The sequence below is a fragment of the Lissotriton helveticus genome, chromosome 1_1, assembly GCF_964261635.1.
Source record: "Lissotriton helveticus chromosome 1_1, aLisHel1.1, whole genome shotgun sequence".
NCBI classification, from domain to species: domain Eukaryota; kingdom Metazoa; phylum Chordata; class Amphibia; order Caudata; family Salamandridae; genus Lissotriton; species Lissotriton helveticus.
In genome coordinates, this window is record NC_136057.1 from 575,772,442 (window position 1) to 575,796,847 (window position 24,406).

Below are 24,406 nucleotides of genomic sequence, written 5' to 3' on the forward strand. Positions count from 1 at the left end.
ATCATCTTTGAAACATCTGTATGTGTATGGAAGCGACCAGACCTCATGAAGAAAAGCACTACCTAAAGGTTCATAACGACCTATTGGTATATATTTCATACAATTTGAAAACTTATATAAAGCAAAAGGCAGCGTTATTAAACCGTGGATAAGGCACGTTGCCAAAAAACCCGCAATCCTCTGCTGATGATGTGACTGAGCATGTCATGAATGATGTAATATGTGACATCATCAGCAGTGGATTACGGGTAATAGTATCTCTAGTTTACTCCCCTATAGCTGTCTTTCTTTTAACATAAGTGTCTGTTTCCTTCCCTTATACTTACTGTTCTTTTTTTAAAAAAAAATTTTTGGTTCACTTCCGGTTCGCGTACCGGCGAGCGAACTGGGAAGCGAACTACGAGAAATAGAGGTTGGCACAGTTCCAAATATTGTACCAATTTTTTAATAACGGGGAGGTAGTTCTGAAAAGAACTTTTTTTTTAATTGTTTTTGTTGTTTTATATTTTTTTAATTATTTTTCTGAATATTTTTTTACTTTTTTTGAATTTTTCTGAACAGTTTTATATTTTTTTTGGTTTTTCTTGGAGGGGGCAATGAAAACGATTCATTGTAAAGGGCTCAACAGGAGCAACAAAACAAAAAAAAAGTATTTATTATTTGGGGCGTTTCGTACAAACTTGCATATGATAGTCAATAGCTCTGTTGATCAGAGTGATGCTTCTTTCTCCGTAGCAAATGAATCCACTGCAATATACGCAGACTTGTTTTACTTCATGAAATCTCGTTTGTATATTTGGCACCATCTCCCTGCCCTCTGGTCCCGTTACTTCCGGTACAACAGATCTTCTGGCCATAATAGGGAGATTATCTAGGTCGTTACGAAACTGTGCAGCACTGTAGTTGTTAGGATGCCACCTAGTCATATGGCAATGCATTGTGTAGTTTCCGAAACTGTATTTTTTGTCGGTCCCTCTGGACAGTCTATCTTGACATATAAGGCAAGTTACGTATCTTGCATTTACTTTTTTCTGACCTTTGGGAATTTAAAAAAATTGCCAAATGAAGTTTTCTTTCCGGTGAGACGTCCTGGGCTCCTCAGGCAAAAAGTGCCTCTCTTCGTGCTCGTCGTCCTGTTCCTCTTCTTCCTCTTCTTGCTGAATTATAACTTGAGCAGGTGGTCCACTCTTCCTTGGATGTGGTGGAGGTGGTGGGGAAGCACCAGCTGAAGCTACTAAAGAAGCCATTGCTCACTGGTAACAAAGGGTCTTTCTCTCACAATGATGAAAGTCAGAGTGAGGAAAGAAGGAGGGATTTTCATCATTTGGGAAAAACAATAGTTCTCAACCAATGAAAAGTGTTCATTTTAGATTATATGACCTAGTCTTACATCATTAGGAAACCAAAAGTGAAATGAACCAATGAAAAGTGTTATTACCAAGTCACATGACCTGCTGTGTTTACGTTAAGCGCTTTGCAGGGCCTCCCGGTTTGCTTCCAGAAACCTGTGCTTTGCGACTCGGTAAGCGTACCAGTTCGCTAACGTAGCACGTCATATGACGTATCATGCGACAACGCGAAACGTCATGCGGACGGGAGGCGTCACGATGTTGTTTTCTAACGCGGCAGTTGCGGTAAAGAAACGTTTACCGGCTCGCGGTCTATTTCGCGGCATCAAGGTCAGCTAACGGGAAGCTTCCCGATTCGCGAAGCGGGAACGAAGAAAAAAAAATATTAAAAAAAAAATTATTAATAAACATATAAAATATATTTTTGGATTTAAAGAAGAATACATTTTACAGCTACAGATATTAGCTGTTAAAAAAACAATGAAATTCACTGAAAAAACCATAGGTTATAGACCATATATAGTTAGGAATTAGCATTTACAAAACCTTGAAAATTCACTGAAAAAACCATAGGTTATAGACCATATATAGTTAGGAATTAGCATTTAGAAAACCTTATTTTACTCACACAAAACCATTGAAATTCCATATATAGTTAGTTGCACTAACTATATATCGCGCACCCGCAATCCACTGCTGATGATGTCACATATTACATCATTCATGACATGGTCAGTGACATCACTGATGACATCACTGATGACATCTCAAATGACATCACCGATGACATCACTGATGACATCTCAAATGACATCACTGATGACATCATGACACACCAATACCAGTTACTACATACGCACTCACTGATTCCTACGTCTACACACACATTCACTCATTCACCCATACAATCACTCATACATACAGTCACTCATTATTACAACACTATCATATGCACTCATACACCTATGCAGACAGTCACACACTGCCACTCATCCATGGAGTTACTCACACACCAAGTCAGTCCTGTAAAGAATCAATCACACTTCCATTTCTTCATCTATACAGTTAAACACAGAACACCATACTTCAGTGACATCACTGATGACATCACTAATGACATCTGAAATGACATCACTGATGACATCTCAAATGACATCACTGATGACATCATGACACACCAATACCAGTTACTACATACGCACTCACTGATTCGTACGTCTACACACACATTCACTCATTCACCCATACAATTACTCATACATACAGTCAGTTATTATTAGAACACTATCATATGCACTCATACACCTAGTCAGTCCTGTGAAGAATCAATCACACTTCGATTTCCTCATCTATAGTTAAACACAGAACACCATACTTTTCACACATATACTAACACATACTTAGTCTCTTATACAATCACTGATACAAGTACAAATTGATATGCACAGCGTCACACACCTCCCAGCCAGCCACACACACACTCAGTCTTCCATCCATCCAGTCATTCTTCAATATGTAAAACGTATTTAAACTTTACAAAAACACACAGACACTAGATGATGTCATCAGTGATGTCATCAGTGATGTCACTGACCATGTCATGAATGATGTAATATGTGACATCATCAGCAGTGGATTGCGGGTGCGCGATATATAGTTAGTGCAACTAACTATATATGGAATTTCAATGGTTTTGTGTGAGTAAAATAAGGTTTTCTAAATGCTAATTCCTAACTATATATGGTCTATAACCTATGGTTTTTTCAGTGAATTTTCAAGGTTTTTTAAATGCTAATTCCTAACTATATATGGTCTACAACCTATGGTTTTTTCAGTGAATATATATATATATATATATATATATTGGTTTTTTTTTTTTTGAGACTCACTATGAACCGTAGTAAAAAAGTGAATGAAAGAGATTCAAGTGTCTTTACTGGAACTGTTGACCTTGGAGCAGAAAGATCAGCATGTCAACTATAGGTATTGTCAGATAGTGTTTTATAAAGTGTGGCCACCATCTCTGTAACCGATGCTAGAATATAGTGCACCAAGGTCTGTGATAAAAATACCTATCACTGAATTCACACCAAGATATGTGAATGAATCCGATTATGAGATTATTTATATTTGTGGAGAAGCACAAAAGAGTCCCAACAATGAAGTAATATTATGGAACCAGATTTCCGAGAGTTTAGAGATAAAAAATGGTGCTGTGGATTTATGATCATCATTATTATATCGTTTTCATATATATTAGCTCTCACCTTTCTTTGTAGTTCTCCCTCCCTTTCCCCTTTCACCCCCTTTTTTCCCTGAGCTTTTTAACTATTAATATACTAATATCTATGTATGACTATATATGTATTTCAAATGCATTTGCTTCTCTCCATTAACATGTGGCACATATTACAAGAATTCCCTATTTCTTAGTAATTCACTCATCTGTTTATTGTAAAATTACAGATGTTACTCATGTTTTTATGATGAAAATATCTGTAAAATTGTCGATAGAAAATTACAAAACAATTTTTTTTTTGCTGCGACGCAATCAAATCAGTTTTTCATATAAGCCATAAATATCATGGCAAAAAAAATCCGAGAACGAAAGCTGACCCCTGATACACAGATAAAATGACATCAGAGGGAAGCTTTGCTCCCTTCACACGTGATGCTCATTGCTCAATGAACATCTTGGTGAGGTCTCATGTTTAGGAAGCACTGAACATGTAGTGGACCTCGCACCTCCCCTAGCAAATAACAGAATCTCCGATGCCCTTTTGCAGCTCTCAAAAGATCAGCAAGGTAGGCATGTGCACAAACTGTCAGTCAGCCAGGGCCTCACAGAAGGGATGCACCCGCAGTTGAACTTGCGCCAGCCTTTTGCTAGGGTGACATCAAGGCGCGGCCGGCATGACTAGCAGGTGGAGGGGTGGGGGTCGCGTGGGGACGGGGTCACATAGGTGGGGGGTTAATTTAAACAAATTTCTTTTAAAAACTTAACTTAACTTCTTTGCCGGCCTGCTCCTGCGTCTACCCAGGAAGCAGGCAGCCTCCCTCCCATCGCCTCCCCTAAGCTAATCACAACACTGCAATGGCAGAATTGTGATTGGTCAGGGCGCCGACCAGCCAGGCGGCTATGGGAAGGCCATTTTCTCCATGTAGGCTGCATGCAGCCTACATGGAGAAAAGGCAGAGTGCGCATGACTAGTTTGGTCAGCCTCAGAGGGCCTACCAAACAGTCAGCGCCCAAACATAAAATGGTATTTTTATGTTTCTGTTTCTCGCTTCTCGGGTGATGCTCATCTGCCCTAGTGGAGGACCGCCCCAGGTGATATCATGTCCCAGAAGGTCAAGCATGCAGTTTGAGATCTCACGCATCAGTGGGTGTTTTCAAGCTCCCTCCTCAATTATTGGGGATCCCAGCCATCCAGGTTCACAAGTGGACTATGTTCAGCACGTGTTTAGTTTACAAGTAACATGAAAATATTGTGTGCACTTGTTCTTGCGAGCTAGTATTTCTTATGAAATATGGTGAAGTCCACAGAATATTGGTGTGCTGTCATTAACTGCTCTATAAATCCTCTGCATTCGGTAGAGACATACCTTATAAACCAACCTCTTATACCAGGGCCCTTTGCATTATGCTGTACCATCTCCAAATCTTAAGTCGTCATACAAATCTCGTTTCTTCAAACTCCTTCACATAAGTAATGACCCCTACCCTTTTCTTTACCCAGTAACCATATGTAATACATTTTTCACTGGGTGACATACTGCTGTGGCACTAAGAATTGTGCTGCTCCTGGGTGGCTTGTGCTTTTTTTTAGTACTTGATATTCTGCACAGTGAAGAACAACTAACAGTCACAAATAATGTTTTAAAAATTACAAATTACAAAAAGGTCCCTAGCGGCACTTTTTAACCACTGGAGCATCACTTTTTTGATGCTTCGGTGGCTCAATGCGCCACAGCATATTTTCATGGCCTTGTAAATATGTGCCCCTTTCACACAGAACACTGCATGGGTGTTCCCGTGCAACACCCATGGAATCTGAAGCATTCCCAGATTTACATGAAATCGTCAGATTCTAGCACCGCTACAGGGGTGGCGTTAGGGAGGCACAACAAGGATAAATATCCTTAAAACACCTCTTGTGACTGTTTTTGTGCAGGAAGGTGTTCTTTCCTGCACAAAAACAATCACCCCTACAATGCAGACCATAGCACAAGGGTGCCAGCGTTTGTGCATGGCAGCTCATTGTGCACTAGTGTAGGGGAAAAGGACAGGAATGCGCCATACCTCATAAATATGTTGCATTTCTGCTCTTTTCTTTCGACGTAGGGCAGTGCATCAAGATTCGTTGCAGCACTGACCTGTGCCAAATCGTTTTAAATGCGGGCCTGAGTTTGCAATTGTACCAACTTGAACTTAGCATCATTACAGCTCTGTGTGGGGAAAATCCCATGTTCTTGGAATTGTGATTTAACTCACCAAGCATGCGATTACATTTATTCTTCCTAATTACCAGACCTCCTACATATTCCACCATTTGCTGTATAGTTTGCAGATTAAAAAAAACCTTTGTTTCTGCTCAAACAAGTTAATAGGCAAAGCAATACAAATGGTGCAGGATCAGACCATTTGCAAAGGTTAGTCATCTATCAGTTGCTGATACCTGTATTGGTGTCTTAAATCCATACCAATAGGTGAAAACTTTGGCCAAACAGTATTAAAAGAGCAAAACAATACTGCCAGAGAATGTGCCACATTAAGCTGCACAATTGCCTTTTCTAGATCCATAAGTTAGTCAATTTTGTAACATCGTTTTGAAACCCATTTCCACATTATACCGGTGGGCATGGCTATGTGTCCTCTGGGGAGTAACTTCATTAATGTAATCTACCAAAAGTGGTTTGATTTACTGAGCCTCTAATTTACAGTTGAAAACGTGTCAATTACAGGAAGCATGAGTAGTGCAAAATTCTTACCGTAAGACGCAGGATCAGCTACATGTTCCTGCATAAAACACCCGAAGCCAGAGAGGTTGGTCGTCACACTGGGTATCCCCATCACTGTGCACTCAGCTGTTGAACAGAAGACAGGAATATTATTTATTGGTTATTCCATTTTATCTTATTTATGTATACATTTATTTATGATCTTTATAAAGGAGAAACACACACCAGAAGATATCTTAGACCTGGTAAAAACACAGAGCTCAAATTAACAGCTGAATATGTAGAAAAAAACTAATCCTATTCAACTAAGCTTGATCAGCATCTTAAATTTCAGTAATTACTTCTCGTTTTATTTTGGATTGAAGGAAGTTCCACAGTTTTGCAACATCTACAAAGATAGATTTGCCTCCCAGTGTTGATCTATGAAATGTAGCTACATTTACCAGTAAAACCTGTTTTGATGTCGGTGTTATGTCAAAAATACTTTATTATGGAATACTGAGGAAGGGTGGAATGTGGAATGTGTGATGATAGATGACAGAATTGTATAACAAATGTGTGGAATCTCTAAGGGAACGGTTATGCAGACTCTGATGGTACTTTGTGAAGGTTGTCCCAGTTTGTACTCGTCTTATTCATATATGGATAAACCTGCATTAAACCTGAACCTGCGTGGTGGAATTCTTCATAGCAAAATTGGCGACGAGTTGGAGGACATCGCGGAAGAAAGTGGCAGGCTGAGAATGGTTCACAGTGCCGACATTGATGGGTGAACAGCCAACCATGGAGAAAGCAACGCATATTTATCATCGGTGCACATATAGTGGTGAAATCAAGTGCGAATGACTCACTACTGAGCTTATTCTCTATAACGCTGTTAGTATCGGTGCCCGCAGTCTTTGTTGATCTTGACTCGTGCGTCTACTACCATTAATTTGGCCGTTTGACTGTGAATCTGTAAGCCGCTACCAATTCACGAGCTTGTAACGTGATTGCACGAGGCTTAACAGAAGCAGTGAGGTGGAGCAGAAGAAGTGATTACACACGCATGTAGCAGCCATAATGAACTGGGATGCAAATGACACCATCGGCACAACATGATGGTGTAAGCAGGTGTCCATCTTGGGTGAAGTATCAACGTTCGCTATAGTTTGTTCATGAATTACGCGTCATTGGTACAGCGTTTTGCTTTAACCACGCAACGTCTATGTATTAGTGTGTATTAGCTTCACTTTACAACATGTTTCACCTTGGGTGTGGATATTAAGCCAGTTTGCATTATGACTGGCCAGTGGTGTGTTTATTTGAAATACAGACTCTACGGTGAGAATAAGAAATGTAAAAATTATTTTGAGAATGGAGTTCATATTTATTATGTGGTAAAGAATGGACAGTGGTTTATTACATATTGCCATACACTGAACAATTCCACATAATATACATTTATCTTCCTTTGTGCCCTGTATTTCTTCTTATAATGAGGGGGCAAATATTTTCATTATGTCCTCCGCCGGCATTTTGGCCTTCAGGATCAGAACCAGTTTTGAGATGGATTGAATGGAAAGAGTGCTTTCTTAATTATATTAATGAGGTCTGCAAGGAATAAAAACGTATAACCAAATGAACAAAACTGTTACAGGTGGTGGTGATAGTAATGCTTTCAGTAGTTGCGTTGACTATTTTACCCCAAAGGTTTTCATTGGTTTAACAATGTTCAAGTTTTTTCAAAGGAAACAACTGAAGTCTGAGTCAATTGACAACTATGTTAGTGAATCACGGAAGTTGGCAAAAGATTAAGCGTTTGGGGGTTGGTTAGAAGATTTGATCTGTCATCAGGTGGTTATGCCTCAAATTCTCAAATTCAAGAAAAGCTATGGCTGAATGGGGATGCATGTCTGGACGATGTGCTTGCCATTGTGTGCCAATCAGAGACAATTACACCATGTGCCAGTGCATTTATGACTGAAGTAAAGGAACCATTAAAGAAGGTTGCTAAAATAAAAGCAAGAGCAAAACAGATATATACACCTAGTAGTGCAAGGTATACAAAGAGCCACCCAAGTGCTATAGGTGCGGAAGTGCTAAGCTTGCAAAATCATGCCCAGCTAAAGACATTAAGTGTAGAACATGTGAAATGTTGTGGAATTATGCAAAGGTATGCAGGAGGCAAACAAAATCGGTTAAATGTGTAAGGGAGTATGTAGAATCCAACGGTGACACTAGTAGTAATGATGAAGGCAGGTCGGAATGTTATTTTGAGTTCAAGACAAAACTGGTTTTGAATGTTAGAGATGGATGTTAGGTTGTGCAAAGTAAGCCTGAGTGTTGGATGAAGATTGGGGAAGTCAGTATCAAAATGTATGCGGATTCCGGCTCACCGTACACTATTATAAATGAAGATGTGTGGAGGAAGCATTTTGTGGAAAAAGAGGGTTTGAAACTCTTTCCTCCTGATATCAAACTAGAGGGTTATGGAGGGAAAAGAAATTGAGAGGATATGGTGAATTTGGTTCAAATCTGAATTAAAAATCTTATGGTGTATATGGGAAACTGTATGTTTCTAAGAAGGGCCTATCTGTGCTTAGTTGGAAGGATCAGAAGGAGTTACACAATATCCTTGATCCAAATGGTAGACAACAGAAGTTAGTTATGGATGAAGGTGTGAAAGAAGGGGATATAATGTTTTTTAAATGTCCCACTGTATTTGCAAAAAAAACTGGCAAACTGTGGGGATTCAAGCATAAAATCAGACTCAAGGAAGGGGCTGTAACAAAAAAATTGAAGTTAGAAATGTTCCCATATCATTAAGAGAAGATGTAGTGAATGAATTCGACAAACTGGTGGTTGCATGAATAATAGAATCTATAGAGGCATCTGCATGGATTTCGCATTGGTGGTGGCAGGTAGGAGTAATGGTAAACTGAAGTTATGCATTGATTTACGCCATGTGAACAACAATATTGTAGTTAAGCAATTTCCTCTGCCAAAGATAAACAAAATGCTGTTGTTAAAAGGGGCCAAGTGGTTTTTGAAAATTTATTTATCTGCAGCGTATCACAAGATACCACTGTCTAGTGATAGTAAAGACTATACTGCATGCACCATACCACACGGATGTTATCAATTCAGGAGGATGCTATTAGGATTGGCATCGGAAACCTCTGCTTTTCAATGGTTAATACACCAACGATTTGGAAAGATCAAGGGTGCAAATGTTTTCAACATGACATACTTGTGTATGGGAAAACAGGTTACAGCATGATAAAATTTTGGAGGCAGTGTTGAGAGTTTTTGGGTTCAAAGGGTTTAACCATCAAATCTTTGAAGTGTACGTTTGCAGAGTGCAGTATTTCCTAACTAGGGCATGTAATTAATGGTGATGGTATTAAACCTAAGCCATTCAGAGATCACCAGCTCCTAGTAGCAGGGATGAGGTCAGGCCATTTATAGGTTTGGCAGAATTCGGCTCTTAGTATATTCCAAATTCCACAGCAAGAACATACAACATAAGACAATTGCGAAAAACATAAGAGCAGTTTTGAGTGGTCACCTGACTGTGAGTTGGATTTGTGTAGTGTGAAAGAGTGCATTGCGATTGTGGCTTCGTTGAAAGGGTTTGACCCATATGCACACAGTGCAATTACCCATGATGCAAGCAGCAAGGGTTTGGGGATGTCTTAACCCAGGTAGAGAGGGAAAGGAAGGCGAATGTGGTCGCCTATGCCTCCAGATCACGATCACCTACAAAAGAAAAATATTCCATAACAGAAAACGGAACACTGGCTTGTGTTTGGGTGACAGCTCATTTTAGAGCATGTGTGTGGGGAAAATGTTTCACATTAAGGTGCGATCAAAAAACGTTAGTGAAAGTGCTTACATCTGAAAGCATCATGAAAACGTTTACCAAGCTGGAGAGATTGTCTGTCAGACTACAGGATTACAATTATAAAGCAGAATGTGTTCCTGGCAAGGAAATTGTAAATGCTGACTTCTTACCGAGAATACCTAAACAACTGGAAATGTGGGAAGTTGAATTGTGGAATTCAGACCAAATTGCATATGTTCATGACCAGGGAGACACTTGTATCAAAAGATACATATGGAAGGTAGCGTATACAAAAGATGAGGTGTTGACCAAGTTTAGAGAACATCTTGAAAAGGGGTGTCCAAGCAAGGTAGAAATAAGAAACTTGATTAAACCTTTTTGAGAGGTGAGAAATGAACTTAGTGTGCATGGAGAGGACATATGGAAGAGAGAGTAATTCCACCACAGCCTCTAAGGAAATCAGTGGGTAATTTATGTAATGAGGCACATTTTGGCCTTGTCTGGACTAAACTGGCCATTAAAACATAATTCTGGTGGCCTGGAATGGACATGGAAATAGAGAGATATGTTGGTAACTGTCAGGTCTGTAAAACAGCTGATAAATCCTTAGTTACCTTGAGACCTCCAATAGGCATAAGGCATGTTCCTAATTCCCCATTTGATTGCGTAGCTACTTAGAGAAATTAGTAGTGCTCTACCTATAATATGTGTATTGAAACACTTTCTGAAAACAATTTTCACTATGTGCTACACTGAAGCGTATGCTGCCTGTCATTCGTAATTTACATGAATTTGGAAAGTCGAGTAACTGGACTTGAACACAGTGTGCACTATCAGCAAAATCCACAAAATACATTTTTCAAAATTTTGTTACATTAATACAAACCTTTTCAGATCTTTTTACCATTATTTATTTAATTTATTTTCACAAACAATAACAATATTAACATTCACTGATGTAAGTCCAACTGTGTGAACCGATTCCATGTATTCTGCTTTCTTCTGCAAGAGTACAACATTAGATCATAAAACAATAACTGATCATTATGCCCAATGCATTTGGGGAACTTGTCCCTTCTTCAGGGGGATCATCTGTTAGGAAAAATAATAAGTACAGGGGTTGGCATTAAACATTGTATAACATAAAATGCAAAACAAATGTATGTTCTTTAAGTAATAATGATCACTCTTTTGTAAAGGCCTCAAGTCTCTGAACTTTCAGAAATTAAAAAACTGCGTAGAGCTGATGGTCAGTAAAGTAACAAGTGAACTAACCATGCAAATCATGCTAAAGTGCCACATAAAAGGATTAGAAACCAAACCAGTGTGTAGCGTGACTCTCCTCATAATAATCTACCTGTGGTCAACAGTAAAACAATTGTGTGTAAACACTACACAGGCGAACTGCCATATACAATATATTATAACCACTACTGTGCAATTCATGACATAATGATTGAACACACAACAACAAAACAGTGTACAGAAAAAATACCTCACCACTTTTTCTCAGTGATAACAAAACTAAAGAAATAATGTGAATGGAATCCCCTACTAAACACCCATATGTGCTGTACTTCCACATGCTTACTCAAAAATCCAAAGTTAATGCTGCTTTACTGTTCTCTAATGTGATTATCCTGCCAGAAATATGTAAACATATAAACATGACGCTAGCCTTAGGTGCACCCGATTTTTTGAGCTGTTAACATGTCAAGGTAAACCCTTAATCCTCTTACTTGAATTGTGGCAAGTACTCTAATTATCTGAATATATTTGATGGCCGCACAAACGCATCTTGATCTATACTGCAAAATAAAAATCCGATCAGCGAGAGTTGTCTATTACCATGAATCCTAGCATGCTGCTGCTGTTTAACTTGCGTTATCAGAAAATCGACTTCATACCTCAAAGTATATCCTGCCGCATCTCAACTCCAGCGGTCTAAAAGCGCCAGTGTCGACCTTGTAAAACCTCCCATTATCCATTCAAATATATGTCAATGGATCGTAAACATAAAAGATGGACCTTTTTGAAACCTATCACCATTTTCACAGTGCACTTGCGCCATTTTGGAATAGTATACATATAGACTTTAAAGATCACATGCTACTAATTTATACAATGATGATTAACACAATCTACTGGAATGTGTCCTACCTCTTCTCAACTCCAACAAACAAACGAACAATATTTACCACCTCTTCGGACCTGCCACTTTCCATTCCCAATTATGTAAGTAGACCATCGATAGTAACGATGCACTATTTCATCCTACATCACTGTATTCCAATGATCATGTGCCATACTGGAGTGGTGCTGCAGTTGACAACAATAATCAATGCTCTGAAAATCTGCGACAGTAATCTGTATCAGTCCCGCATTTATTCTTGTTCGTGAACAGTGTCATCTGCCATTACCGTGAGTGAATAGTGATTATCCCATTCCTGTGTGTTTACTGTACTAGTACTCCCATAGTGATGGGCATGTTATTCTTCAAGTCATCTTACATGTTTCTGCTTTTTCAAAAAATAAATTGTGGTAATGAATAATCACTTGATTTAGCTGGAGTGTATTAAAGTCTTCTGAAATGTGACCATTGTATAACTGAATTAATTAAAAGGCACCATTCATAAGAAACAACTCATATCCAATCTGTCCTTAAGACCCTTGGGGTGTAGTATATCTAACTTTTGATCCAATGTATTTCCATTTGTAGTAAACACTTTGTGGTGTCTTTTCCTGTTTTCCATTATCTCAATGACTTGAAAATGTAATTGAGATATAGTATGTCATTTTTCTGACCAATACACGGCAAAGTTAGATGTCTGGTTAGAGTACAAATCGTACGTATGTGCTCAGTTATCCTCGTTTTGATTTTTCGCTCAGTCTTGCCTACATACATTAAGCCACATGGGCATTTGATGCTGTAAATCTGGTTACTTGAATTGCAGTCAGTTGTATGAGATAAGTGTATACTCTCAGCCATCCTTGAGCGAGTAATTGTGGTGCCGGTTATCACATTGTTACAATGTGTGCAAGTCAAACAGCGCTTTGCTCCTTCCACCTGTCTTTTATCTTTTTGTTTTGATGTTGCTGTCAATGGCAGAGGCCTGTGACAGGTCTGAAAGGCTACTTTGGTGGGCTCGCAATCAGCGCTGCGAGCCCACTAGTAGCATTTAATTTACTGGCCCTCGGTATCTGGGATACTGCGTTACAAGGGACTGACAGGTAAATTAAATTAGCCAAACAGGTTTAAACCAATCTTAACATGTTTTACTATAGAGAGCACATGCACTTTACACTGGACAGCAGTGATAAAGTGTCCAGAGTCCTAAAACCACCAACACCAGGTCATAAAAAATATCAGGAGAAAGACAAAATATTCATGGAGGACCCTACAAAAAGGGCAAGTCCAAGAGTTGCCAAGCATTCTTTTAAATTCTTAGATCTTGTTTATGTGTGTAGAGGATTCAATTTGAATATACCATAAAAATCTGATTCCTTCTGTAGAGGTTCCCATCTTGTATTTATTATCCTTCTCATGGCAGCCAATGTAGTAGAGTATCTAGATACAAACACTTGCCGAGTTTCTTAAGGTTTCTCTTGTTTTGACGGGATCTTGCTTCTCTCCAATTTTAAAATGTGTTCTTTTTTGCTCAATTAGAGACCTCTCAGGATATCCTCTAGCTAGGTATTTGAGTTTTTAGATAAGCATATTCTATTCCCCTGTCTCATGAACCAAACAAATGTTCTCAATCCTCAAAAACTGTGAAAACGGTGGATTTTCTATCAGCTTCTTTGGGTGAAAACTCGTGTACATTAAAGCATTATTCCTCTCAGTAGGTTTGGTGTATACTTCAGTATGTAATCCTCTCTCTAATTTAACCACCAACGCATCCAAAAATGGCACTTTGTTCTCTGCAATGATGTGGGTGAACTGAATCCTGGGATTGTATGTGTTGAGCTGTTGTATCTTCTGCTTGTTGTCTTCGACTCGGTCCAAATTAGAAAAATGTCATCTAAGAATCGTAGCTATTGGCATAATGGGACCATTTGGAACGCAAGTATGTCATAGTACTTATAGATATGTTTTCTACTTGGTCTATCCTTAAAATTGCTGCGAAAGTGGATATTAACGAGGTTTTGCAATTTCTAGATCAGGTATGTTTGTAGGAAGGTATTCCAGCGAACTTACTTAGTGATAATGGGGTATAATTTACATCAATTAAAACCCAAAAATACTTTGAGAAATTAGGGTCCCTATTATGTAAAGGGCACACTTTCCCTGTTTGCATCCGGCACACCATAAACCGGTGCACCAGGCTCAAACAGGGAAAGAGCAGCCTATTATGTGGAATGCCCTGCCCGCAGGGCAGCCGCAAACTCGCGCTGCCCACATGGCAGAGTGTTTCTGTGAAGCCGCTCTGTTTTTTCACAGTGCAGGCGGCAAACTGCCTGCACTTTAAAGGGGATTAGAGATCCCTTTGCAGGCGAGTGCATTCAGTGACACCTGCAAGGGGATTTCTGGGGTTCATGGTCCCCCTTTAACCCCCTCCAGAGGGATACCATCAGGGGGTGCACTGAGAGTTCACAACATTTTAGATGGTGCACTTTCAATGCGCCTCCTGTAAGCTTCTTAGCCTCTGCGCCCACGTCCGTAATACGGTGCGTGAGCAGAGGCAAAAGGCTTCGCTCATTTGCAAATGAGGGAATGCCCCCCAAAGATGGCGCTGATGCTTTATGTGCACCAGCTCTATCTGTATTACAGAAAGGGCTGCATAAGCATTTGAGGCCCCTTTCGTAATACCAAGGTGCCCCGGGGGCATGCAAAGCAGGCACAAATGCCTGTTGCGCCCTCAGGCACTTATGTAATACGGCCCCATATATTAAGCATAAGACAACTGCCTTGTACAAGCCCAGCAGCAATGGTATGGTTGAGTGCTTCAACCTAGTTATAAAGAAGACTATTCAGTGTGCTGTAAAAACAAAGATGGATGGGAGGTTCAGTGGGACAAGATGGGTTGGAAGTACAGAGTATTGGTCAGTGCAGCCACTGGGTATTCTACTTTTGTTTTAAAAAGAGGGAGAAACCCAAGGGCCAAGTACACACCAGGATGGCTATTCAAATCTAGTATTGTACAGTGGTCAGAGGAGCCAGTAAAGGGGAGGTTGGAATCAGTGCAAACTAAAAGAAAAGATTGGTATGAAATTACACATGTATCAAAAAACAAAAAAATGTGAAAATGTAGTGGCACAATGAGTAAGAGCAAAGAAATCCGGTAAGGTACCAATAGAAGAAAGTAGGTTCTATGAGCTAATGGAAGTCCTGAACAATGCTATATGGCTAACTGATGGAAGGGTGTGGAACTTAAAAAGAATAGCTAAATGTTCTGTTCCCTCTTCCACGTGAAATACTATTTTGGAGCAAGGGTTTGCAGTGGATGGGGTGTTTGATTAGAACAAGGACAGAACCTTTATTGGAGCTGCTGGACCTGTACATGATGGTGCACCTACAATCACAGACATAGAGGTTGCTGACAATGAGTCTTCCTCTCAAAAGTGTGGTGACATAGAGTCTTTCTCTTAAGAATGGAACCCTTCTAAAGGAAGGCTGCGGATCAACCCCCCCCCAGTGTTAATATGGTATTTACCAGTAAAGCCTGTTTTGATGTCAATGTTATATCAAAAATACTTTATTATAGAATACTAGAATACTGATGATGGTGTAATGTGGAATATGTGCTGATGGATGAGAGAATTGTATGACAAGTGTGTGGAATCTTTAGGGGAATACATCTCTCTTACAGTCAGTGGCTTTTTTTAACTGATATGTATTTGAGTATCACAGTCATACATTTGGAAACACATCTAGTACAGTGTAAAAAGTGTGGCGGAGGGAAAAAATGCTAAACAGTAGTCCTTGATGGAATCCTCTGTCATCCTGATACTAAATATTAATCGTAGTTAAAACCATCATATTTAATTCATTCAATCGTACGCAAAAGCTAATTATAAGGTCACCAATCTACATTTTTTTACATATCATAAGCCTAGTTGCCCTTGTTTAGTACCATTGCACCTAGAGTGTGCTACAGACACTGTTGATGTTTATACAACAATTTAATTTGTGCAAGATAATCATTAAGAAAATGTGACATGCCTTTGATGGAATCCCTTCGCATCTTTATACAATATATTGATCATAGTTAAAACCATTATATTTAATCATACATCAAGAAAGTCCTTTGTGCAAAATAAAAATGAACTCATATTAACTACACCTCATACATTCTAGCTTGCTTAGAATTCTTCCGGTCAGGTAGGATGTGTTTCTTCTATTCAACAAATTGATCTTCTTGTCTTGGCAGTAAATTAATTTTATGGGTCCGAAATCTGTTCTTTTGATTCTGTTTCCTTTTTCCCAGCCCATCTTTTGTCGTGTCCATTGATTTCTATAAAAACATGTTTTGGATGTGTGTTTTGAGTTCTGAATGATAGGTATATGTTGTAGTAGAGTTTTTATGTCTACAGTTTATATTTTGATGTTCTTTATTTGGCGTTTTATCTAAGATTGTATCTGCATTGTCACTTTGATCAATTTCATAGCATAATATTAACTAAATCAACATAAGGAATGATAGGCTGGTGCATTCACCTGGTGAGCTATCTTACAATAATTACACCACTGAGGAAGGAAGCTTAAAATGCAGTTGTGGTTCCAAAGGGCCCAGTGTTTGTCCAATATAATTCACAAATACAATATATTAATTACTTCTCTTAAGCTTCCCTGAAGCAATCACCATAGACTTGACTGCAGGGCCGGCTCTACCGCGGTGCGACCGGTGCAGCAGCACCTGCCGCTCAGGGCTGGACTGGAAACCATAACGGGCCCTGGCAAACTGCGTGGCCGGCCCCTCTGTGGAGCGGGGGTTGCGGCTGAGCTGCTTGCTAGGGCTGGTTTCAGCCGATTTTAATACAGGGGGCCGATATTGCCGACCCCGGGAACAAAAACAGCCCCCCCAGAGGCTCAAAAGCAGCCCCCACCCTGGCGACTCAACGGGGAAACTCCTGATGCCCGCACTGGCCTGTCCGGCCCTGCTGGCGATGACTTCTCAGGGAGCTGTGGTTAGAAATAACACAGGTTTATAAAAACACACCTGCTGCAGAGTTTCTTGGGCTTCCGACTGTTTTCAAGGCAACAATGAAAATGTCAAGATAAATGGTGACTTATGTTCCTGCTGGAGAGTGATACGGTTTTGTCTAGCGGCAGTTTCCCTACTGATAAAGCAGCAGCAACGTGTACCAACCCAAATCAATGTACTGTGTTTATGTGTCTAGCTCAGTAGGTTACTGCTTTGTCACAAAGATCCATTTGTTACATGCAGTTCCTAAGTTATAACTCTAATATAGCACATTGAGCGATGAACTGTCATCTACGAGCTGCATGTACGCTGCCGTGGTATAAGAACGTTGTTTTTCTCCAGTGTTATTATTATAATGTTGCTAAACAGGGGTTATGTGGGTACATTTTGATCAGTAAAGCCAATCCCTGTGGTACGTTTTAAATCCTGACTTGTGCTTCTCTAGACCAAACATTCTTAAAATATTCTGGCTACTAGTATTGGTGACATGTGAGTCTGACACCCTGTCGTCTTCATTGTTTCATGCAACATTTCCTATGGACTGATTTACACACGTATGATTCATTTTCTCGCTATTATGTCAGTGCAATGTAAAGTGCTCTGAAACCCTATAGTGGTATGAGTAACTCTGTAAAATAAGTGATATGCATGTGAAAGAGGGGCTATGGAGAGTTGAGGGGTGCTGATAGTGAGGGAGTTTGTGGAGAAGGAGGGTGTTTTGGGGGCGGGCAACAAAAAGTGTCACTCTGGGCACTGCCAGCGCTAAAGCCGGCCTTGGATGTCAATCGCCAATGTTTCCAGCCACAACAATGTAGGCCAACAAATATGACTTACCTGGTGTGTAACCCCAGGGCTCATAATATGATGGGAAGACGCCCAGATGGCAGCCTCGGACAAACTCATCGTAATCCATCGGCAATAAGGGACTGGTGGACGATAGGAACTCTGGATGAAGGATCACCTGCAAAACCCACATTCGCATTAGATCAAACAATTTATTTGTTGGCAGACAGTATTTGAAAAAAATTGATTTGAATGGTATGTTTATTATTATTGGTAAAACACGCCCAGTGGCGTATTGCTAAAAAAGAATGCCAAGAAACTTCGAATCAAACGCTATTAAAATCAAATGTCATTGCTTTCACCAATATGAAACTGTAATAGTTTCGTTTATTTGTGAGGTATTTATTAATTTATTGCATGTAAAATTGGAAGTTGTACAAGTACAGGTCAAGAGGACATCGTCAAGACACCAAATTAAGTAATGTACATATATTTTCGATAATATTTAAAAGCAGAAGAAACCTAGAGCCCGAGTTCCAAAAGAAAATATCACTTATAAACTCAAGTCTGCTAAAAATATCGCTCTTTGTGTGCATGAACAAAATTACAATTTCGAAGGGTGTAAAAGGCATTTGTACCACTACTAAGGGTATAACTGTCACGATTGCTAAATGTGACTGCGCAAATACAGTAAAGATATCATTAAATCACCCCATAAAAAGCAAACTGAATTTGCCTAGGAGTGGCTAAGTACGGGAAATGGAAGAAATGGAAAAACAGGCTGACGGCAAGAAAACCACATGAAATGTGGTCATTCGCCAAAATTGAATCAACCACGTTTTTGCATTTTTCATACACCCAAAATGCACGAGTCAAGAAGACTGAAATCCGGAAACTTCGCGTAAAAAAATGCAATATCTCCACGATATTTCTGTGTCAGAATTTACTTTTCATATCAAATTATCAAGAACACATTTGAAAAGGTTGACAGATATCCAAAATGAGCATATTTTGTCTCCTCTAATATTTTATACCACTCTGGAACAAGTTTGTTTATGTGGAGGTTTGACTCAAAAGCGGTCTATTGAGTGACAGACGTGGAATAGTGAATCATTACTCTGAACTCAACCTTCACATTTCTCAACAACTATGTTTATGCATGAAGACTTAGGGGCTCATTAGGATGGCGGACGGAAGAGCCACCGCGGCCCTGGAGTAGGCGGAAAAACCCTTTTCCGTGTCCGCCTGCCGCGGATACTCCGTCCGCCATATCAGGATAGGAAAACGTGTCAAATTTCCGTCCGCGACGGAAAAGCACGCACCGCCGCCGAACTACACTTGACCACGTGGCGGACGGAACACATCCGGAGGCCCCGCCGTACGTACTGACGTCTAAGACCGTCCCCCAAATCAAGATGGCGGAAAACACACATAAAACCGCAGCGGAAAAACAACCTGTCTGAACACGGCGGAATCCCCACAGCGAACATAGGTGACATAGCAGAGATACCCACCGCAAGCTGACCACCACCATGGACCCAGCGCTACACGCTTTCCCGATGCTCTTCGCGATCCACCACGTCCTAGTCATGGCCCACTATGGACGACGACGCAGGTAAGGCACAAACCATTGGCTGTCTGGAGGGGAATACCAGCAAGGGACATGACGTAGGGAGGGGGAGTGTCATGTTACCGAAACCACTGATGAGAAGCATATACGAATACACATTTGTAGTACGCAAGCAGGAATGACAACGACAGACCACGAGACTTGATAGACGACCTTTATTGTACAAAATAGGGGTATAATCACAGTGTATGCGTGAGCATGGGCAAAGTGGGCACCAGAGCAGCCACATCATTGGCAGTTAACGAGAGGGCAGAATGCAGTATCAGAGCTTCAACAGGGCATTGTGCAGTACAGAGCAGGTACATCATTGGCAGTTAACGAGAGGGCAGTATGCAGTATCAGAGCATCAACAGGGCATTGTAGAGTACAGAGCAGGTACATCATAGGCAGGTAACGAGAGGGCAGAATGCAGTATCAGAGCTTCAACAGGGCATTGTGCAGTACAGAGCAGGTACATCATAGGCAGGTAACGAGAGGGCAGTATGCAGTATCAGAGCATCAACAGGGCATTGTAGAGTACAGAGCAGGTACATCATAGACAGGTAACGAGAGGGCAGAATGCAGTATCAGAGCATCAACAGGGCATTATAGAGTACAGAGCAGGTACATCATAGGCAGGTAACGAGAGGGCAGTATGCAGTATCAGAGCATCAACAGGGCATTGTGCAGTACAGAGCAGGTACATCATAGGCAGGTAACGAGAGGGCAGTATGCAGTATCAGAGCATCAACAGGGCATTGTGCAGTACAGAGCAGGTACATCATAGGCAGGTAACGAGAGGGCAGTATGCAGTATCAGACCATCAACAGGGCATTGTGCAGTACAGAGCAGGTACATCATAGGCAGGTAACGAGAGGGCAGTATGCAGTATCAGAGCATCAACAGGGCATTGTAGAGTACAGAGCAGGTACATCATAGGCAGGTAACGAGAGGGCAGAATGCAGTATCAGAGCTTCAACAGGGCATTGTGCAGTACAGAGCAGGTCCATCAGAGGCAGCACGTGAGAGGGGCTAAGTGCATCAACAGTCCATTGCACAGAACAGGTCCATCAGAGGCAGCACGTGAGAGGGGCTAAGTGCATCAACAGTCCATTGCACAGAACAGGTCCATCAGAGGCAGCACGTGAGAGGGGCTAAGTGCATCAACAGTCCATTGCACAGAACAGGTCCATCAGAGGCAGCACGTGAGAGGGGCTAAGTGCATCAACAGTCCATTGCACAGAACAGGTCCATCAGAGGCAGCACGTGAGAGGGGCTAAGTGCATCAACAGTCCATTGCACAGAACAGGTCCATCAGAGGCAGCACGTGAGAGGGGCTAAGTGCATCAACAGTCCATTGCACAGAACAGGTCCATCAGAGGCAGCACGTGAGAGTGCAGAATGCAGTATCAGAGCATCAACAGGGCATTGTGCAGTACAGAGCAGGTACATCATTGGCAGTAAACGAGAGGGCAGAATGCAGTATCAGAGCATCAACAGGGCATTGTGCAGTACAGAGCAGGTACATCATAGGCAGGTAACGAGAGGGCAGTATGCAGTATCAGAGCATCAACAGGGCATTGTAGAGTACAGAGCAGGTACATCATAGGCAGGTAACGAGAGGGCAGAATGCAGTATCAGAGCATCAACAGGGCATTGTGCAGTACAGAGCAGGTACATCATAGGCTGCACAAGTACGTGTCCCTACCAACCCGTCACAGGAACCACAAGAGTGCCACGCAGTTCTCAATGGACACACCATGTGAAATAACATTTGAGTGAAGTGTTCAGCACCTCACATCACAGAATCAGGGGGACTGCGTGAACTACCTGCCTCGGACACACTGGCAGCACCAGCAACAGGAGTGTGAGACACAGCCACAGCCCGAGTGACACACACATGGGCCATGGACCCAGACACACTGGCAGCACCAGCAACAGGAGTGTGAGACACAGCCACAGCCCGAGTGACACACACATGGGCCACGGACCCAGACACACTGGCAGCACCAGCAACAGGAGTGTGAGACACAGCCACAGCCCGAGTGACACACACATGGGCCACGGACCCAGACACACTGGCAGCACCAGCAACAGGAGTGTGAGACACAGCCACAGATGTAGTCACTGACACGTGAGCCACTGACCCAGACAGACTGCCAGAACCAGAAACAGGAGTGTGCAACACAGCCACAGATCTTCTAACTGACACGTGAGCCATAGACCCAGATACACTGCCAGGACCTGCAACAGGAGAGGGCACAACTGACACTGTGCCACCATCTGATACATGAGAGTCAACTGCACCAGCGCCACTGGGACAACTGAAATGATGAGCCACAGGGCTGTATGGGCCAGGAGGCAGGGTGGGCCTGGGAGCTGGGGATAGCTGACCTAGAGCCAAATCGGGGTTGGCAGGTGTCAATGGTGTGTGTCTGCGTTTCTTAGGGATGTGTGAGTGCACCCTGGACAGGACAGGACTGCCAAGTGGTGGGGACTCCAAAGAATCACCACCCACCATAGGTGGAGCATCTGCTGCCGGGGATCTGGTTTCTGGGGACGTGCTGGAGCCTGCTTGTCGTTTGCTCTGTGCCTGCCGCCTGGACTCGGAATCATGTGTAATGGGGGATGCAACTACAGGGGACACCCTCCTCTGCTTCTGACTGGCCTGGATGGGAGTGGAGGTATGGGGGGACTCCACCGCGGAGACATCAGTTTGGCGTTTAGTAGAAAACATCAGCCTCAGTGCAGCCAGGGGTGAAGTATGCCTGTCCTTGATTGCGCCATTGTCCATGCTAGATGCCTTGTCCGTAGGATGTGCCTTATCCTTAGGTGGAGTGTTGTCTCTGGATGTAGCCTGTGCCCTGGTCGCCGCCCTGTTCCTGCCAGCAGACTTGTCGTCTGTGGTGCACCTGTCTCCAGTAGACACCTGCTCTCTGTGTGTGTCCCTGCCCTCGGGAGATGGACCTTGCTCTGCTGTGGGCCTGCCCTTGGGAGTCTCCCAGCTCTTAGTAGGTGCCTTTGTCTTGTCCCTGCCCTTGGGAGTGTCCCTTTCCTCTGCTGTGGGCCTGCCCTTGGGAGTCTCCCTGCTCTTAGTAGGTGCCTTTGTCTTGTCCCTGCCCTTGGGAGTGTCCCTTTCCTCTGCTGTGGGCCTGCCCTTGGGAGTCTCCCTGCTCTTAGTAGGTGCCTTTGTCTTCTCACTGTCCTTGGGAGTGTCCCTTTCCTCTGCTGTGGGCCTGCCCTTGGGAGTCTCCCTGCTCTTAGTAGGTGCCTTTGTCTTGTCCCTGCCCTTGGGAGTGTCCCTTTCCTCTGCTGTGGGCCTGCCCTTGGGAATCTCCCTGCTCTTAGTAGGTGCCTTTGTCTTCTCACTGTCCTTGGGAGTGTCCCTTTCCTCTGCTGTGGGCCTGCCCTTGGGAGTCTCCCTGCTCTTAGTAGGTGCCTTTGTCTTCTCACTGTCCTTGGGAGTGTCCCTTTCCTCTGCTGTGGGCCTGCCCTTGGGAGTCTCCCTGCTCTTAGTAGGTGCCTTTGTCTTCTCACTGGCCTTGTCCAAGGTACAGTCCATGGACATGTGAGTATCCCTTGCCTTGGGAGTACCTTTTGTGTTGAATGCCTGTGTAGCTCCTGAAGGCATGTCCCCCAACAACACTTGTGGATCCTGTGTGTGTACTCCAGTGTATCTGACGTCGTCTACGTGAACAGATTTAGCTGATCTAGGGGATGGGGTCTGTGCCCTGCCGTGCTGTCTGACGCTGCTTCTAGTGCAATAACCTGTATTTGAGTCCTGCTCAGAATAATCACTACCCCCTGAGACATCCAGTGGTGTAGATGGGGAAACAGAAGTAGCACCCTGTTCATGCGACTGTACTATTGCAGACGACACACTGCTTGCCAATGACTGCACTGTCCTGTGTAGACCTGCAAGATCGCCATGCATCCCTTCCATGAATGCCACCACCTGCCCCAACTTCCTATCATGGTCCTGGAAAGCATTTGTCATATTGGTCTGCCCCACACACAGCTGTCGCAGCAGATCAACGGCCTCAGCACACAGTGCATTTTGGCTCACCGTGGCAGGGGCAGCGGTGCCTGCACCGAACGCCACTCTGCTCCCCCTACTCCTCCGGCCACGAACAGTACATGGTGCAGTTGGCGGAAGTGTGGGCCCTGTGTGCTGTCTTCCGACAGAAGGTGATGAGTGCCCACTCCCAGTCTGTGACAACAGTGCAGGCTCACCAAGAGTGTCCGACGAGGAGGACGATGGTGTCTCCACATGCGAGTCCTCAGGGACGGTCCTGTCCCCCTCTCCGGCGCTGGCCTCCTCTGTGTCAGTCTGCGTGTGTGCGAAGTCTGAGCCGGACTCATTTCCTCGACTACTCTCCACCGTCTGTAGCTGAGTGTCCTCTGTCATAGCTGAAATGCACATAAAAGATGTGTGAGTCATGGGCAGACTGACGTACAGAAGGAACAGGATTGCCAAATTACATAGCTGACAAAGATTTTGTAGCCCTCATCCTGCACATGGCCCAACTCTACCAGTCATCCTCACATTTCCTGCCATGGGGCCATGGACCACTAGGGGATGTGCTTCAACACTCAACTACTAAGCAAGTGGCGTGTCAACATGGCGGACCTGGATGTCAAATGAGAACCACCCAATGGGACCAAAATGGCATCACAGACATACATACGCAACACAGAACTCAATAGTGTGTCTGTGCACCAATACATGCAT

At 42.6% G+C, this 24,406-nt stretch overlaps 1 protein-coding gene across 2 annotated transcripts in view; it reads right to left on the bottom strand.

Moving 5' to 3' along the window:
- GYS2 (glycogen synthase 2) overlaps window positions 1–24,406 on the bottom strand; it is a 589,778-nt gene that overhangs the window by 137,273 nt on the left and 428,099 nt on the right. For both annotated transcript variants that reach the window (XM_078674071.1, XM_078674070.1), the window contains 2 exons: window positions 18,117–18,243; window positions 6,342–6,437 (listed from right to left, as the gene is read on the bottom strand). In XM_078674071.1, the coding sequence (XP_078530197.1) occupies window positions 6,342–6,437; window positions 18,117–18,243 (223 nt within the window). The remainder of the gene's footprint in view (window positions 1–6,341; window positions 6,438–18,116; window positions 18,244–24,406) is intronic.